At 53.9% G+C, this 18,814-nt stretch overlaps 1 protein-coding gene across 1 annotated transcript in view; it reads left to right on the top strand.

The window, feature by feature from the left end:
• The first annotated feature begins 10,131 nt into the window (after positions 1-10,131).
• The window catches only part of LOC136135389 (tyrosine-protein phosphatase non-receptor type substrate 1-like), a 39,531-nt gene continuing 30,848 nt past the window's right edge, over positions 10,132-18,814 (top strand). Inside the window, exon 1 of the mRNA XM_065893270.1 lies at positions 10,132-10,210. Within this exon, the coding sequence (XP_065749342.1) occupies positions 10,132-10,210 (79 nt within the window). The remainder of the gene's footprint in view (positions 10,211-18,814) is intronic.

Below are 18,814 nucleotides of genomic sequence, written 5' to 3'. Positions count from 1 at the left end.
ATACTTTTAGACTAATACATACTTCATAGACAGACACGAAAATAGAAAAATTTGAACTAATAAGATCAAAATACATCTTTTTACACACCTTAAAGAACAGGCAGAATTAGAGGGAGTGATGTTTAACATTTATTGAGTACAGCAGGGCTGGAGTGTGGACCCCAGCAGGCTGGCTCTGGAGTCCATTGCTCCCCGCAAGCTCCCAGGGAAGGGGTGGGGCTTGCCTGGGGCGGGAAAGAGCCACTGGTTCTTGTGAGCAACAGTTACAAGTTTCAGGCCCTCAGGCTCAAAGGACACCCCAAGGATTTAGGCTTGAAACTGAACAGCAGGTAGGATTCTCAGGCCACGGGCACAGTTGGGCACCTGCTACTCAAAGTGTGGTCTGTGGACGAGCATCTACAGCTTCACATGGGAGCTTGTTAGACATGCAGAGTCTCAGGCTCCACCCGGACCTACTGAGTCAGAATCTACATTTAACTGGGTTAAAGTCTGGGAAGCCCTGGTTGACGGTAACCTCCTCTGGTCTGTGAGCCTATCCATTGGGATGAGGGGAAGCAAGTTCACCCTTGGTCATTCTGGGGACTCCCTCCTCTCCAGAGTTTGCTCAGTTCCAGAGTCTTAGTGAGTCCCAGGAAATCTGAGGTGGTTTCCAGGAATCTGTCTACACTGCTTTTCCTGTAACTCCAAGTGAAAGCTGCGGGCCTTGCCGTGCCTGTGAGGCTGTGAGCCCTGCTTCCTCTCCAAGCTCACCTCCCCACCCCAGCCCACACAGCTGCCCATGTCCTTGACCGTGCCACCCCAGGGTCTTTGCACTGGCTGTTCCTTTCATTTTGTCGCTCTCCCTCTCACATCCTTCAGGAAACTCCATTCCCTGAGCAAGACCTTCACTGCCGCCCTGCACAGGATAGCAGCACCCCTCACCACCATCAGTCTGTGTCCCTCACCCTGCTTCCTTTTTCTCAGCAACTACCGCTGCCCACATGGCATGCAGGGTATTTCATGACTCATGCGTTCATTTTCCCATCTCTCCCACTAGAATGTAAATGCCTCCAGCACCCAGCACAGCCCCTGGACCAAGGTAGCTGCTCAACAAATACCTGTTGACTGAATGCAGGCCATGAGAGTTGTCCCACTCCAGGGGTCCGCTAGCTCAGCAGCGCTGTGGGACTACAGAGCCTGTGTGGCGAGGCCAGAGGCCTTGGAACCCGGGTCTGGCCTCCCAGGGCCACCAGGAGGCCTGCCCTGAGGACTTGTCCACGCCCCACCCCCATCCTGTCGGGGGAAGGGCAGCACCCTCTCCCATCTGGGACCCACCAGCAGCCACATGAAATATATCTGCCTCCCTCCAGCCTCTCCCACTTCTCTCTGGCAACTTCTTCAGTTTCAGACTTTACAAAAACCAAGAAGCTCTTACTCTGGGCACCCTTCTGCCAAATCCCTACGATAGCTGTTTACTAAGTCCCAGTATTTGCTTGAAACTGGGGAGAAGAAACACTAGGAGGACAAACACAGACTAATACCTTCCAATTTGGCCTGTCAGCATCTAGGTGGGGAGACTTTGGGTCACCCTGTTTCCCTCTCTTCCCCTCAGTCTTCTTATCCATTCCATGGGGACCATTATTACTTTCTTTCTGGTCAGGGAAGAGGGTGGATTGTGGACAAAGATGAGGAGTAAAGGATTTGGTATCAGAAGATCTGGGTTCATCACCTTGCTTCCACTGGCCCGATATGTCGCCCAGCAGTTTCTGCCTCTCCTGGAGCCTCTGTTTGCTCATCTGTGCAACTGGGTAGACATAAGTGGAACGAACTCCAGCTGGGCAAGGCTGACATGCAAGCCCCGTCTTTGCAGAGCATGGCTGTGAGGCTTCCATGGGGTAAGAGGCCAAGGAGCTCTGGAAATGAGTTCTGGACGGACCTCCATCCCACCGCCCTCCTCCCTCCAGGGGCAGTGGCAGCGTGGTACCAGCATGGACACCCGCTGCCCTGAGGCCACAGTGCCAGCTCATCAGAAGCTGGGAGCAGGGAGTGTGGTGTGTGTTGCTTCACCTTCCCCTGAGAGCCAGGCCATTTCCTGCCCAGGGACAGATACTTCCTCTTGGGAACAGGAATGAGGCCAACTGGAGTCCTGGCCTCCCCGCCTAGGAAGGAAACCCAAGTTCAAGGAGGACATCTGTTTCTTGAGGAAACTCAGGCCAAGCGGGGGCAGGGGGCAGAGGAACCTGCACCCCTCAGGGGAGCCGCCAGCGCCTGTGGACAGAGCTGCTCCCTGCCGGGCTCCTTTCACTCTGTCAGCAGCTGGTGCTGGTGCGGAGGCCCCGCTCTGCACAGACAAGTCTCCAGGTGCTAGACAGCAAACACAGAGACCCGCATGGAGCTCGAATGGGGTGGGGGAAAGCTCCAGCGACCAAAGAGTATGTCGTAGTTACATACCACCAAGAAAAATAAAGTGGGTTGCAGGGTAAGAAATGATAGGACACTTTTAGAAAGAGTGGTCAGGACAGGCTTCTCCCAGGAGGGGACATCTGAGCAGAGACACAATGAAAGAGACGGGGCAAGCCGGGTGGTTAGCTGGGGAGAGTGGGTTCTAGGCACAGGGAGCAGGAAGTGCAAAGGCCCTAAGGCAGGCACCTGCTGGGTGTATTTCTGGAATACGGAGAAGATGAGTATGGCTGGAGTGGAGCGAGCTGGGGGAGAGGGGGTAGGCGAGTTTGGAGACGGAGGAGTGGGTGAGATCACAAGGGGCCTTGTAGGTCACACGGAGAACTTTGGGGTTTATTCCAAGAGATAAGAGGCAAGGCTTTTGGAGGTTTTGACTGAAGGAAGGACAAGATGAGGAGTCCAGTGAGAGACAGGAAACCAGTGAGGAGATGGAAGGAAGCAGGTGGGAACAGAAGATAATACGGGTGGTAAGAAATGATCAGATTCTGGCTATCTTTTGATGGTTGAGCCAAGAGGACTGGCACGCAGGACTGTGAGTGGGGTGGGGGCGAGGAACAGAGGGTTCAAGGAAGACAGGAAGGTATTTCGCCTGAGCAACTGCAGGAATGGAAGAAGATGGGACAGAGGCAGGTGCCAAACCGGCTTCTCACTGCCATTTGCACTCTCCCCCTCTCTCTCTCTCTCTTTCTCTCTCTCCCTCCCCCACTCCCTTTATATCCATTAATCCTGCCCTCAACCTGTTTCCAGATGAGGAAATGGAGGCTGAGATCCACCCAAGATCACACAGCTAGTGAGGGACAGAACCTGGAGTTGAAAGCACACCTCCCAGCCACCGAACTGTATTGTCCCATCACAACTGGAAAGAGACTCATCTGCTGATTCATTATTTCATTCACCAGATACTTTCATGCCTGCAACACGTCAGCAGGCGTGGTGCTCAGGCACCACAGAGAGGCCTGGAAATCAGCAAGCCCCTCCATGGTGATGGAGACCCAGGGAGTGTGCTGTGGGGCTTCCAGGCTCACAGCAAAGTACTACAGAAGTCAGAATGTGCAGAGGTTTGGAGCAGGGGCTGGGGAATGAGAACTCCTGGATTCAAAGTCCAACTCTGCAACTCACATGCTGTGTGCTCTTGCACAAGTCCCTTAACCTCTCTGCGCCTCGGTATTCTCATCTGTGAAAGGGGGATAAGAACGGTGTCCACATAAGAAAGTTGGAGTGAGAGAAGCGTGAGAGAATCCACTGAAATCCTTCAGGCTTGGGGCTTAGTTGACAGTCCTACATTTTAGCTGTGATTAGTATTATCATCGGGCAGAGTCAGCACTTGAACACAGGTCCCCCAGTACACGCTGAGCCAATCAACTCTGTCCTGATGCGACCCTGCAGGGGACCCCCACCCAGAGGTGTAGGGGGAGGCTAGGCTCTGCACAGCTGGGCTCAGCTTCGGGCAGAGCCAGATCCCCAGAGCTTGAGAACAGCGTTTAGGGCCTGGCAGTGCCGTCCCACCCCTGACGAACTCAGGCGAGCTTCCTGCCTGCCAAGTCGCTCAGTCGCTGACTTCCCCTGGAAAGCACTAATTACAGCACGGCTCCCCCAGGCCCTGGCTCTGTGATCTGTCAGGGCCCCGCAGCTTTGGGGCAATAGCTGCAGTCTCTGAACCAGTACTGTTGCCCCCTCTGCTCTCCCCGGGGCTGGGAGGACAGAAAACAGAGGGATAGACAACAGGAAAGCTGAAACTGGGCTCACGAAACAGTCCCACCCGTCCATTCAGTGGTTCTTTGAGAACCACTGGACCAGCAGCAGCAGCATCACCTGGGACCTTGTTAGAAATGCAGATTCTCAGATCTTACCTGAGACCTACTGAATCAGAAACTCTGGGGGTGGGGCCCTGGGATCTATGGTTTAACAGTCCTTCCAGGTGAGGATGATACCGATACCTGCTCAGCTCTGATTCCTGTTCAGCTGTGGCCGGAAGGTGGGGGCTGTGGAAAGGTGATTATAAAGTAGGGTGCGTTGAAGTACAGGCTCAGAGAAACTCCTTCAAATCCAGACTCTGCCATGTCTTAGATGTCTTACCATGTGATCTTGGGCAGGTCACTTTTGTAATTGAATAGATATTTACTGATAACCTACTGTTCACTGTTAAGGCCCTGGGGCCGCAGTGCTGGGAGAAGACAATGACAACAGCCAACATCTTTTCCCAGATTAACTCATTTCCCTTACAAGAGACCTTTCAGGTCTGGTTCCATCAATCCCTGAATCTGGGTAAGTGAGGCACAGATGGGCACAGTAACTTGCCCCACAGCTGGTCCGAGGCTGTGCTGGGGTTTGAGCCATAGGATGTGCTCCCACGGCCCGGCACTGGTCCCCAGGGCTAGGCTGACCTGCAGCTAGTTAAGGAGATGGACAGCATGCAATGTAGATGCACAACGCTGGCAAGCTGTGATGCATGCAATGAAGACAAAAGAAAGTAGGGAAGGAGGTAGAGCACATTGGGGTGGGGGGAGATGACTTTTATTTATTCATTTTTTTAAACATCTTTATTGGGGTATGATTGCTTTACAATGGTGTGTTAGTTTCTGCTTTATAACAAAGTGAATCAGTTATACATATGTTCCCATATCTCTTCCCTCTTGCGTTTCCCTCCCTCCCACCCTCCCTATCCCACCCCTCCAGGCGGTCACAAGGGAGATGACTTTTAAAAGGGTGGTCTGGCAAGGTGACCTGTGAGCAGAGACCCCTCTAAGGCAGCTTAGAGGAATTATGAGTACCTAGGTGTGGTTTGAAAATGTCGCAAAAATATGCCTGTAAAGCATAGGAGATGCTGAACAAATGGGAACTGTCGGTATTATTTGGAGAACTGAGTTCGAATCCTAACCGGCTTGGTCACTCACTAGCTGTGTGTCCCATGTCCCGAGCAAGTCACTCCATCCCTCTGAACTGCAGTTTCTGTGACCTCTGGAGATGAACTACCTAGGGGTCAGAGAACAGAGCCAGACAGTGAGGACAGTCCCTCCTCCGACCCCCACCAGCTTCTCTCCGGCCCCTCAGCAGCTCCTCTCTGGGGCGGTTGGTTCCCCGATGAGGCTGCCCAGGAGTCCTTGCTGGTTTTATTTTTATTGCTCTGGCTCCACAGCTGAGGCCTCTAACTCCAAATGGCTCCTCTTGCCCAGAAAAATAGGTCGTTGGCAGCTCCAGCCTCATGACAGGCTCCACACAAAGGTGGCTGGCGGGCCTGTGTGCTGACGCCAAGCCCAGGGTGACGGGAAGCGAGGAGCAGAGCCCACAGGGCTGGTGCCCAGCAGCACTGGGTCCCTGCAGGTTCCTGCGTGCCCTGGCAGTGACCCTGGTCCAGTTGCTCTCTGTCCCTGGGCTTGTTTCCTCACCTCTGGAGACACAGTGGGGTTGCTAAGGCTTCGAAGACATCAAAGGGCCTGGTACACACGGGGCACCATCACCCCACCTGCGGAGGCAAACTCCAGATATGCTCCCACCACAGTTGCTTTCACATTTGTGCCACCACTGACCCCTCGAGGAGGGGTAGACCTTGTTATTCCTGTTTCACAGATGAAAAGACTGAGGCTCATAAAAAAATTTTCCCCAAGTCCAATGAGTCAAATAGGCAGTCTTGACTTCAAGGCCCTGACCCTCCCCTCCACACACTCATTCAAATCTTCTTTCCACCGATGCTGGACAACAGGAGAGGGACGTGGGCTGACCTCTGGCTGCTGAGTGGAGAACAGACAAGGGTGGGAAGAAGGAGCCCAGGTGGGAGATGATGGAGGCTCAGACCCAGGTGGTAGCAGGGAGGGGTGAGGGGTGCTTTGGTTCTGGATGTGGAGGGAAGGTCCAGCCCGGGGATGTGCTGACACATTACTCCAGGGAGTGAGAGAGTTGAGGACCGATGCCTGGATGGAGTCACCTCTGGCTCCAGCTCACATTTTCCAGGTCTTTGCCCAAATATCACCTCTTCTGAGGCCTCACCTGACGCCCTCCTCTCTCATTAGCCCTGGGCCCCTTCCCTGCTTTATTTACCCTGCAGCCTATCCCCATCCCACAGACTAGCTATTTTAGAGACTGACTTGCTTGCCCCACCAGAACGTCAGTTCCTTGGGGTGGGGTTTTTGTCTGTTTTTCCTAACTGCTGCATCCCCAGTGCCCAGCCCAGTGCCTGGCACACAGCAGACGCTCAATAAACATGGATAAGCGTGTGAATGAATGAGATAGGTGCGAAGGCAGTTTTATTTTAATCTGGGGCAGCCCAAGATGCCTGCTATGAAGGGGGCTGATTCACCTCAATTATCGGCCATAATCTGTGTGACCTCAGGCAAATTGTCCCCCCACCTCAGTATATTCAGCTGCCCATTGGTCTCAATGACCTCCCAGCCCTGACAGTCAGCCACGGGTGACTTTTATGTGGATGCTGGGTCAGGAGAACAAGGCCAGGGCCCCCACCTGGGGCGGAGGTGAGGGTGTTGGGAAGTCCTGCTGGGCGCCCTGGTCTAAGGTGCTACATATAAATAGCAGCTGGTTCCACTATTATCCTTCCCTAATCCGCAGTTTCCTAATCCTGGGCAGGTGTGTGTGTGTGTGTGTGTGTGTGTGTGTGTGTGTGTGTGTGTGTGTGTGTGTGTAGTGAACAGCAGAGCCTTCTGGAAGCCCAAACCAGAGGCTGCCTCATCTCTGACCTTCAGTAGAGGCCCCGGCCCCCACTTCCACCCAGATGGATTTGGGGGATGGATTTTCCCAGAAGCCCCACTGGTCACCTTCGTGGTCTCAGTCACATGTGGCCTTGAACAGCTAGAGACTCCCTACCGTCACCTCAGATACTAGGAGGATCCCAGAAAAACTCCTCACTGGTGTCCTGATTCCACACTCCCTGCCCTCCAGCCCACTCTCCACTTATAGCCAGAGTGGCCTTTTAAACACATAAGTCAGACCATGCTTAACACCCGCCAACGATTTCTTTCCTGCAGAATAAATGCAGGCACTTTACCAAGGCCTGCAAGGCCACCCAGCTGGACCACTCTCCCCCATCCTTCACTCGTTCCCCTCCAGCCAAGCTGGCCCCTGGGCCTTTATATGTGCTGGTCCCTCTTCCTGGAACAAATCCCCAAATCCTCACCTTGCTGCCCCTCTTTGTGATTCAGCTCCCAGCTTCTCGCGAGGCCTTACCCTTATCTAAATGAGTGCACCCTTCTCACTGTGTAAGCTTGACCTTCTGTTGTTCATTAATTATTTCTGCTTGTCTACCTATCTGTCTCCCCACTAGAATGTAAATTCCTTGTAGACAGGGACATGGCGTGGGTCACTGCTGTACTCCCCCACCCAAAGAAAAGAAAATCCCCTTGCACTTCAAATACTGCCCAGGTCCCTGTGGGTTCCCAAGGACTGCTGTCAAATGCTTGACTTATTTATCAAATGCTATGTGGCACTTGGTACATGCCAGGCACTTTTTAAAGTGTTGTATAAATATTAATTTATCTAAACCTCACACCAGTCTTTTTAGGTTGCTACTCCTATTGGCCTCATTTTAGATGAGGAAACTGAGCCACAAAAATGACAAGGTATTTTCTCAAGTCTTCACAGCTCACAAGAGGTGGCTGGCAGGATTTGAACCTAGGCAGCACCCTGCCTGCCTCCTTGTCTTAGCATCATACAAGGACCAGGCACTCGACAGGGAGGCTGGGGTAGGGTCCGGGGAGGCGGGGGAGAAGTGGGGGCTGTCACCGTACAAAGATCTTTAGCCTGGGAATCAGAAATTCAAATCTGGTTTCTACCCAGGCCTTGCTGTGTGGCCCTGGACAAGTCCCCTCCCTCTCTGAGCCTCAATCCCCACACAGTTTATAGAACTGGCCTTTCTCCCACCTTGCTTCATATCTTCCTAATGGCTTTTTGAAGCCAAACGGCTATTGTTATTTACAATTAGCAGAGGGTCTTGGTCTCCCTTCCCTCCCACAGTCTGGAGCCTTCTTTGGCCAGGTGACCAGAGGATTCCCACCTGCTATCTCTGGCCTGGCTGCTATTGGGTACACAGCTTTCCCTCAAAGAAGGGGAGAAACAGAGAGAGAGATTGAGAAAGGGAGGATGGTTGCTTTTTTCTCACCAGCAGGCTCTGTCCTGTCTCCAGGCCTCTGGCCCCTGCTCTCCTCCCATCCCCTCATCTTCCTCACCACCGGCCATCTTCCTGAAGCCCAGGCCTTCAAGTTCCCCCTGGCCCCGCACCCCTGCCTGGGCCTTCCGCACCCCTGAATCAGCCGTCCTTGACAGAGAGGAACCTCGCTAAAAGAGCCCACTTGCCCAGGGAGGCCCGGACCCTTCCCTTCGGGTTTCCTGGCCACAGCCCCTCTTCTACTCCCTCTCCTCCCCGCGAGCTTTTCCAGGCGGTACTGAAGTCCTTCCTACACACACGCTATTTTTGTACCATCACTCTCTCCTTCCTCCCCCCTTCCCCCTACCTTCACTTACTTCCTGCTTTTCCTTCACCTCGGCCCAGCTCTGAAAGAATCGGGGCCCCTCTGGCCCTCACCCACCCCGAGAGGGGCCTTCGGCTTTGGGGCACAGGAGCAGGGCCACTGGGGAGGGGCGAAAGGCAGGCTCCCCCTTCATTCACTCCCCCGCTCCTTCGCCGCCTCCAGCCTCCCGCGGCCGGAGTCCGGAGGCGAGGGGAGGCCGGCCGCAACTTCCCCAGTCCACCTTAAGAGGACGATGTAACCGGCTCGCGGCGCTGACCTTAGAAAAACAAGTTTGCGCAAAGTGGAGCGAGGGGCCCGGGCTGTGGGCAGCCCCGGCGGCTCTTCCACCGTCTCGCAGCCCTCGCCGGCCCGGCGGCGCAGGTCCGAGCCCGGCTGGCCGAGGGAGGGGGTGAGGGGGAGGCGGTGCGGGGCCCGGGGCCGCCGCGCGGGCTTCTTAACTGGCATATTGTCGGAGCCCGGGCTCGTCCAGTCCTGAGCCGAGAGGGGCGCCCCCGGCGGGGGCCGCAGCCTGGGCCCGGGCCGGTGTGCGGGGGTGCAGGGGCCGCGCGCGCCGCCCTCCCTCCCGGGGCGCGCAGCCGGCGGGCGTTCGGCTGAGGTGCCGGCCGGGCTGGAGCCCCGCAGCTTCCCGCGCGGCCGGCGGGAGGAGGGGGAGGGGAAGGAGGGCGGGGGCCGTGGCCGGGACTGTGGGCCAGAGGAGGCGAGCCACGGCGCCGCAAGGAGCCCGGGCGGGGCAGGTGGGCAGCGGCGGGGGCGGCCGGGCCCGATGCCCCTCGCCCTGCCCTCGCGTCGGTCCTCCCTCTCCCGCGCTGTCTCGATCTGCGCGCCGCCTTGCTCACTCCGAGCTCGCTCGCTCGCTCGCTCTCTCCCCCTCTCTCGCCTCTCTGTGTCTCTGGCTCTCTGCCTGGCTCCCTTGGGTCTGTTTCCCTCTCCTGCCGCTTCTTTCGGGCCGTCCCTGGCTTCGTTTCTCGCGTGCTTGGGGTCTCTCCCCCTCTCCGCCTCTCGATCTCTGCGGGGGGCGGGGGGTTCTCCGAAAATCGCGGCGCTGACGGCGGCTCCTAAGCCGCTCCAGGCACCCGTACCGGGGAGGTGGCGGGGGGGGGGACCCGGCCGCGAGGAGAGGAGAGGGGGGAGCCTTAGTCATTTCCCCGCTCCAGTCCGCGCCCGCCCGAGCGCGCACTCACGGCCGCTCTCCCTCCTCGCTCCGCAGCCGCGGCCCATGGAGCCCTCCCGCCCGGCCCCCGGCCGCCTCAGGCCGCTGCTCTGCCTGCTGCTCGCTGCGTCCAGCGCCTGGTCAGGTAAGCACCCCCACCCCCCACCGCTGCCGTCCCCAGATTGCGGGTTCAGGCCTCTCAGACCGCCACTCGGCTAATGTCGAGCAGTATGGGGGAGAGGTGCCCCGTAACCAGGGTTACAGATGCGGAAACTGAGGCCCAGAGAGGGACAACGACTTGCCCAAGGTCACACAGCCAAGGATGGAACACAGTCTCTCTCGACTCTGACTGTGCGGCACTATGCTGGGCACCAGGACAGACCCAGATGAGTTGGTTCACCAGCCCCTGCCCAATCTGTTGGCGGAGGCAGGCTGTCAGAAGCTTTCAGAGCAAGGCGCCCCCGGCTTCTCTAGAAGCTCTTATGTTTCCCACATGTTTGACTTCAGGGTCTAAGAGAAGGGGCAGAGGTCCTTCCAGTACTGACGGGATGGAACAGAAGCAATGTTGCAATTAGGGAAGAGTGAGCTATCCCTCTTGTGCGCAGAGTAAAACAGTGTTAGTATGGGGGAGAGAGAGGACGGGAGGCCAGGGTAACCCTGGGGTGAGCTGCTGCAATCCACAGATCCTGATGTGGAAACGGCGGATTGTCCCCGTGGTTGCCAAAGCCTCTCGCTGGATGGTCTTGCTCCCTGCTGCTCTCCGGCCCCTCCTCCTTCCTCCTCCCTTCCCCAGGCTTCCAGGCAACTCCCCGCAGCTCAGGTGCTCTGTGGGGCTGTTACCTGTGGCTCTGAGTGTGTCTTTTTGTTGGCCTACATCAAACACCTGGCTGTATCCAGCAGGCGGGCTCAGAAGTCTACCGTGTGTTCGCCAAGGGGTGAGGTCACCATTCAGGAGCCCTGCTTCTTAAAGGGGTTTTGCAGCACCCTGAGTATCCTGGGAGGGGGTGGGAGGTGGAGAAACTGCGTTAAAGGAGTTGTTGGAGGGAGAATGGGGATCTTGTTTTTTTGGCTCCTTGAAGCTGTGTTGTCAGCAGAGGGGTCTCTGCACCTCCCCTCCCCTGAGGAAGGAGGTAAAGATGAGCTCAGTATGCACCTCCCCCCTCCTGCATTTGCCTAGAGACTGGTAACCATCTGATAGCTGTGAGAAACAGAGAACTAGCAAACAGTGGGTGGAGGGAGTGGTGGGGGTGGACAGCAGCTTCTCTCTGGCCCACAGTTTCCCCTGATCCCCGGAACCCACGCAGGCATCCCCCCACCTCTCCTCTCCCAGTCTTTCAATTACAGTTGGGTCCTCGCTGGACAAGAGGAAGTCCTGATAGATTTCATGGCTCTCTGGTGAGCCGGTGGCATCTCTGATCTACTCCTTCCTGCCTGAGCCAGCCATTTACACCCAGCAAAAGTCCAAGGCCCTGCCCTGCCATCCTTCCTGGCCTGGAAGTGCACGAGGGTCTCTCTCAAGTGCTTAATTTTCCTGAAGCAGGGAACTGGGTCCAAGTTAATTTCTAAATGTCTATTCCAGACCCTTCTCTAACCAGGACCCTGTGGTTCCATCCCTGGCAAATGAGGGGTGATGCTGATTAATAAGTGGGCAGCTGCCTTTCCCAGGGCTACCTGGGAACACCAACACCCTTCTCGGGAGGAAATTCTCCCCCTGTTGCCTATAAAAACAATCTATAAAATGGTAAAGTTTAGGCCATAAAACTTCTGTTCCAATCCATTCAGCATCAATAGCCTGAAAACATGGGAGCAGCAGACGGGCAAAGATTAACTTTGAAATAAATAAATCTTAGGAGGTAAGAATAAACTTCTTGGTTGAGGGTGGTGGGGAGGGGGTGCCACCGCCAGAGCTCAAGCATCCCAGCATCCTTCACTCGGTTCTACGGGGTCCTGGTCACCCTCGCCCGTGGCATGGAATTCACCTGGTTTGGCTGAAGGATGGGTCTTCAGACCCTTCTCTCAGGGCTCCAGGCATGGACTTTATGACAAAGCAGAAGAGAGGCAGGACAGAAAGGCAGGTAGGTAGAAGGAGGCAGTTGTCCAATTTTCTAAGAACATGGATTTGTTTGAGAAACTCAAATGTCAGGCTTAGGAAGACAGCTTTGGATTGAATGACTACTAGTGTCTCTGGCAGAACTGTCAGCCTGGGAAGTGTCACATGATTGCTATGGTTTCACATGATCACCGTTTGGAGGGGGCTGGTCATGTGAATTATCTTGGTTGGGGGAGACAGGGAAAGAAGTCTCTAAAGATTGCTCTCAGCACAAATGCTGCCAAAGGGAAATTCTGAAAAGAGGCTGGTGAAGTCACCAACCTGTGTTCTTGGAGCCAACGTGAGGCCTGTTTCCGCAAACAGCTTCACGGAGGGAGATTGTGAGGCTGGCAGAAGGGCAAGGGGCCGGGGTGGGGGCAGCTGGGCAGCCGGATTCTGCAGCACAGCAGCGGTGCCTGACACTGAGCCTGCAGGCTCCTCACTTTGGCCCCACCTAGGTCTGGTGACCTCTGGGACCCCTGCTGAACAGACTTCAGATAAACCCCCATTCACTCCTCGCTCTGACTTGGAGAAGGCCAGGCCAAAATGGGGGTCAGGCTTTGGGGGACAGCTGGCCCTCTGCTGAACCTCTCACCTGTCGGAAGAGGGTAGCGTGCTGGTGACTCCTCTGTACTTTCCTAAGTGGTGAAGTTCATCTCACTTCCTCTTTCACAAGGAGAGAAAGGGGGGCGGAGTGCTTGGCCCCAAAGATCAGTCTGTGGAAGGTCCTTCAAGGCCTTGGTGTTCTCTGGGTACTTTCTTGCCATTAATTATTCCTTTACCAACCCCGTGGAGACTCGTGGTGTGATTCATTCCTTTACTTGCTGTCATCCAGCACGTATGAAGTCCTGATGGGAACCGTGTGTTGAGAGAAGGGAGGAGAACCAATGTTCCTTGAATGTTACCTGTGTTCCAGGCTGTGTGCTGAGCGCCTCATCTGTGTAATCCCATCAATCAGCGAAGCAAAGCATGAGTTGGCTGTTATCCCCATTTTGCAGATGAGGAAAATAAAGTCCAGAACTGGGGAAGTAACTTGTCCAAGCAGTAAGTGGTAGGGAGCCTGGATTTTGAATCCTGGCCTCATGGCTAGGCAGCCTTTGAGGGAAGAAATTCAATGACTTAATCAGGGTTACTTAGTCCAAGCTGAAGAGAACCAGAGGGGCCCCCACCCAGCTCAGACAGAGGTTTGTGGAAGGGTTCCTTCTGGGGCAGAAGTTGTTAACTGAGCCATGGTCATTTCTCTGAAAGCGCCCAGAGGATGCAAGCACTGGCAGCCCCTTGGTCCTCATAAACAACAGCTCTGGGAGCAGTGTGGCTCCCGTCAGAGCCCCCGATCTGGACAGCCGAGCTCTGGAGGACCCAGAGCTGGAATCTTCCTCCCTGCATCTTCCTGGTGCCCTTTGCGACAGATGGAGAGGGGGTGTGTGAGAGGAAGGCAGTCTAAAACTGTTGTACAGATCCCACACACGCTCGCTTGCTGCTTCCAATGGCTCCGTGCGACAGATTATTTTCTTATTTGTAGTCCTGGACTGATGGAAGGTGCCCCCCGCTCCGCCTCTTTTGAATGTGCTCAGATTTCTGGTCTGTCAACACAATTCTAATCATGTCACTCCCCTGCTCAAAACTGTTGAGTGGGTCCAAGTTTTCTTTTTTTAAAAAAAAAAAAACCTACAACAAGGCCTGGGCTCCCTCCCTGACAGGCCCTATTCCTCAGCTACATGCTTTCCAAAGAGCTGACCTGTTGAGATGCTTCTAAACGACCAGGCTTCCTCCCTGCAGCCAAAGCTTTCCTGGCAGCTCAAGTGCATTGGCATCTAAGAGACCCTGAGAAGGCCTGCAGTTGTAGAAGCCCCAGCCAGGCCTTGTTTACTCCAGGGTTCCCTAGACATATGAACAAGAAGCATTGGGTTTGTTTAATGCCCATTAACACGCAGCCTAACCCAGTTTGGTAAATGCCTTTGTACAAATCCACACCCTCAGCTGAACTTTCTCATCTCTGTGCCTTCACTTATGCTGTTCCTGCCACCAGAGATGCCCTTCCCTGTACGTCCCTATCTTCATATGTCGGAATCCTACTCAGCCTTCCATTTGTGCTGCCTCGTGTTCCGTGGGATCTCTTCCTCCTCTGAACATTCACCCCAGGATTTATCTAAAGCTACTCATCACTTTCCCCTTGCTTTATCACATATGAGTGCATGTTTAACTCTGGTTCACATAGTGGTTCTGCATTGTAGCCTCTCCACGTACAGACACAGCATACCCTACTTGGACAATTTATTGAGCTCTGTGTTTCGGTTTCCTCACCTGTAAAATGGAGTTGACATCAACAACTGTATTTCAGACACTAAGTCAGCCAACCCATGTATAACACTTGAAGCCACGCCTGGCAGGTAGTAAGTGCTCAGTACCAGTTTACTGCACGTTACGTTCAACCAGTGTTGTAATCGTCATTGTTTCGTTCTGTTGGGTATTCTCACCTATGGGAGTGGGACTGGTGTTGGAAAGCACCCAGCACAGCTCCTTGCACACAGTAGGTGCTCACAGAACAACAAAAGCTGTTGAGAGCGAACACGAGATTGACACTTTTCCCTGTGGCTTTTGTGCGGTTGGGGAGGACAAGTTGCGCAGAGACCGACCGGCTGGTGTGATGGAATAGTTACTGGGACTGAGCGGCCGCCATGGGCACCGCCATGGGCACAGCCTGCCTCTAGGTGTCTCTGTCCGGATCCACAGGGCTGGAATTGCCGATTCCTAGATCAGGAAAGCAGGAGGGGGCCTGAGAGAGCCATCAGTCAGCACCTCTTTGCACAGCTGAGAAAACTGCAGCCCTGAGGGAGGAAGGGACCGGCCAGGCTCACACAGCAGGTCCCTGGCAAGGCCTGGGTGGCATGCCAAGCCCCCTGTCATCCAAGCCAAGGCTCTTTAAAACTGAGCTGTGCTGGAAGTTTCCATCGTTAAAGCTAGAAATCTGACAGGATCCCAAATTCCCTGGAAAATACCAAAGTAATAATAATGGGAAACATTGTTTCTGGCCACTTACTGGGCTCAGCACTGGGCATGTATGATCCCAGTGGGACTCACAGTTACCCTGGGTGATGTGCATGGTTGTAATCAAATCCATCTGACCAGTGAGGAAACTAGGCTCAGAGAAACAGACCAACTTGCTCAAGGCCACACAGTAAGTGGCAGAGTCAGGATGACCATAGCACCCATGATGTACACTCACTAGGCATCACCTCGTCCTGACAGGTAGAAACACCGAGGCCCTGGGGTACTGGCGTCCTGCCCTCTTGGCACTCCTCGCATATTTCTGTCAATCAGTGTATCCTTCTGGGAGGCAGAGGCGGCGGGTGTTCCCAAGATGTGTTTCTGTCCCATACTGAAGAAGGAATCATCTGTTTTCACAACTGAAACTGCTTTTCTGTTAACTTGGGCGTTCCTGGGACAGGTCTTTTGATGGAGCCCTCCACAAGGTGGATTTTCTCTGCCAGGTGTCCTGCCAGGCCCTCAGTCCAGAGAGATGCAGAACAGCTGAGGTGGAAGCTGGCCATTATACAGAATTGGTTCTTTGTGTCTGTGAGATTTCCTGGCACGTCCGACTGGGGGCGCAGAGTGTGAGATGGCTGCAGAGTAAGCCAGGAGCTGAGGGAGATCAGGTGCCCAGATCAGGGGGAGATTGGAAGCCAGGAGTGAGGGATGAGCCTTTAGGCTAGGGGCCCGGAGCCGGAGCGTGTGGGTGACGATGCCACAGTGGGTTCTAGTGCCCTCATCCTTCAGAGCCCACATTGTCCTCCAGAAGTGGCGGCCCATGCTGGAAAAAAGTAGTGCGTGGTGTGCTAGGGACTAGCTGAGCTGTGAATCTGTGCTGCCTCTTCCTTATCTTTCTATTTTGGAAAATTTCAAACATTTGCGAGATGAGGAATGGTGTGAGGAACCCCAGCTTCAACAGTCATCGGCCATTCATGTTTCACCTGCCCCTCATTTTTCTGGGGGTGGGGGCAGGAGGGAGGATTGTAAAGCAAATGGTAGACATCAGGCATCATTTCATCCATCAATGCTTGGATGTGTGCCATTGTCTAATCCTTACAGTGAGCCAGAAAGCATAGAATCCTTCATCCCTATTTTATGGATAAGGAAACTGAGAGTCCCCAAAGCTGAGCTGGACTCCTCCCAAGGCCACATAACCAGTGAGAGTTAAATAAAGCTGGATCCAAGGCTTGGTTTACTCAGCCATTTTTCTGTCCTTATTATGGTCATTTTAATTACAAATATTCATTCAACAAATATTTTTGAGCATCTGTGTGCCAGAGGTGGCTCTAGGTGCTAGGGATACAACTGCAAACAGACAAAAATACCTGCTCTCATGGCACTGACACTAGTGAGGAAGGAAAAACAGACCCAGGTAAACATTATGTCAGGTGGAGACAAGTGCCGTGAAGAGAACTAAAGCAGGTCGAGGGAATAGAAGGTTGAGTGGGGAGAGAGGGAGGGCCTCTCTGAGGAGCAGAGGCCTGCATAAAACTGAGGGAGCAACCATGAGAATATCAGGGGAAGAGCAGGCCACACAGAAGGAGAAGCAAGTGCAAAGGCCCTGAGGCTGGGATGGGTTAACTGTGTTCCAGGAATAGCCAGTGAGTCTGGACTTAAGGGAGATAGGCAGTAGGGGAGTTAGGAGAGGTCAGGGCCAGACCAAGTAGGATCTGGTTCACTGAGCACTTGACATTGAACATGTGAGGTCATGTGGTATGGTCACTACTCTGTACATCATCTCATTTAATTCTCACCACACAGTTCTATAAGATGGGAACTATTATTATACCATTGGACATATGAATAAAGAGAGATTCAGAGAGGTGAAGTGACTTGCCTAAGGTCACACAGCTTATAAGTGCAGAGGTAGGATTTGCGCTCAGACCACTAAACACTGTAGCATCCTCATCACTGCTTTCCTGTTTTCACTCTTACCCCCTCCAGTTTCTTTACCCATAGCAGCTGGAGTGAATCAAATCCTCTTCGTCCTTCTCCAAACTTTTCAGTGGTTCCCACTCTGCCCTTAGAATAAAATCAAACTCCTTACAATGATCCATGAGACATGGCATTTTCTGGACCACATCCGTCTCTCCAGCCCCAACCAGTACCACACTTGCCTTCCTCCATGGGCTTCAGCCACAGCAGTCTTCTTTCTGGCCTTCATGTGCACCAGCTGCTTTCCTACCCCAGGGCTTTTGCACTTGCTGTTCTCGCCTATTGGAACACCTTCCTTGGTCTTTGCATTCTTCAGGTTACAGTTGCAATCTCACCTCCTCGGAGATGCCTTTTACAACTGCCCCATTCTAAAAGTGGTTCTGCTTGTTATTCTCTATCGTGGCACCAAATTCGTTTGCACTCCTAACCGTTTCTATATTTGTTTAATTATTTCAGCCCTGTCTCCCCCACTAGACTATAAGCTACATGAGAGTAGGAACTATGTCTTATTCACTGCTGGGCCTCCTGGGACCTTACACAGGGCCTGGTAACAGTAGGCAAATTAATACATATTGGTTGAATGAAGAAAGACACTCATTTTAAAAAGGGAGCTCAGAGCCATGAGGTCCCACAGGCAGTAACCTGGCTGGAAAGCAAACCTGTGCTCTAACCACTACACAGTCCTACCTCTGTAACGGGGGCCATGACCACACTGCAAACCCCTGCCTATCGTGCTGAAATAGGGATCCCTGAAATATCAGGAAGCACAAGATATCAGTGCCAGCTGGGATGGAGGTAGGGGCCCAGAAACCCTGGAATTGGTACTTAAACTCTGGCTATATAGAACAGCTTGCCCCAGTGTATACACCCTGGTGAACGAGCAGGTAAACCGTGAAACGTGACACAGTTCGTGCTACGCCCTTTTGGCCTTGATTTGGTTTGGAGGGCCTGACTCGGTGCCAGCCTCACCCAGTGGGTCCTTCATTGCACAAGGCTGTGTGGTGCAGTGGGTGAAGTTGTGGGTGGAGTCAGACTGCTCCGCAGCCCTGTGACCTCGGCCAAGTGGCTGTACCTCTCTGAGCCTCAGTCTTGCCCTCTGTGAAGTGGGGGTGATGACAGCCTGTGTTGCTGGGTCCCTGCGGAGGCTGGTGAAGCCTGTCGTGCTCCTGATAATAGCCGTGCTCAATGCTCATTAACCATCATTACTATTCCTGTTCTCTCTGTGTGATCACCATTTTATGGTTGGAGCTCTACAGAGCAGGTGGAGGTCCTGCTCCATCACTTACCAGCCAGGACTTGGAACTCAGTACACTGCCCCTCTGGGCCTCAGTTTCCCCTTCTGTGAAGTGGAGGCTCAGCTTAGCTGCTCTCCTGCTGGTCCCTTCCAGCTCAGATGCTCCAGCCAGGATGCCTCTCTCACCCTTCATCTTGATGGTACCCCAGACCCCCTCTCTAGCAGGGGAGGCAGTGGAGAGGTACCCACTTTGCGGCACATTCCTGAGTGAATCCAGCATGTGCTACTTCTTGGCTGTGTGCTCTGGAGCAGGTGTCTTGCCCTGCTCTGAGCCTCAGTTTCCTCATCTGTAAAACGGAAATGCTACCACTCTTTCCTCCTGCACAGGGACTGTTGAGGGTTAAGGGAATTAAGAGCTGTGGAAGGTGCTTTTGTGAACTGCAAAAAGCACTGTAAAAGGC

Source organism: Phocoena phocoena, chromosome 15, assembly GCF_963924675.1.
Source record: "Phocoena phocoena chromosome 15, mPhoPho1.1, whole genome shotgun sequence".
Lineage (NCBI taxonomy): Eukaryota > Metazoa > Chordata > Mammalia > Artiodactyla > Phocoenidae > Phocoena > Phocoena phocoena.
This window is presented reverse-complemented; position numbering and strand designations above follow the sequence as displayed.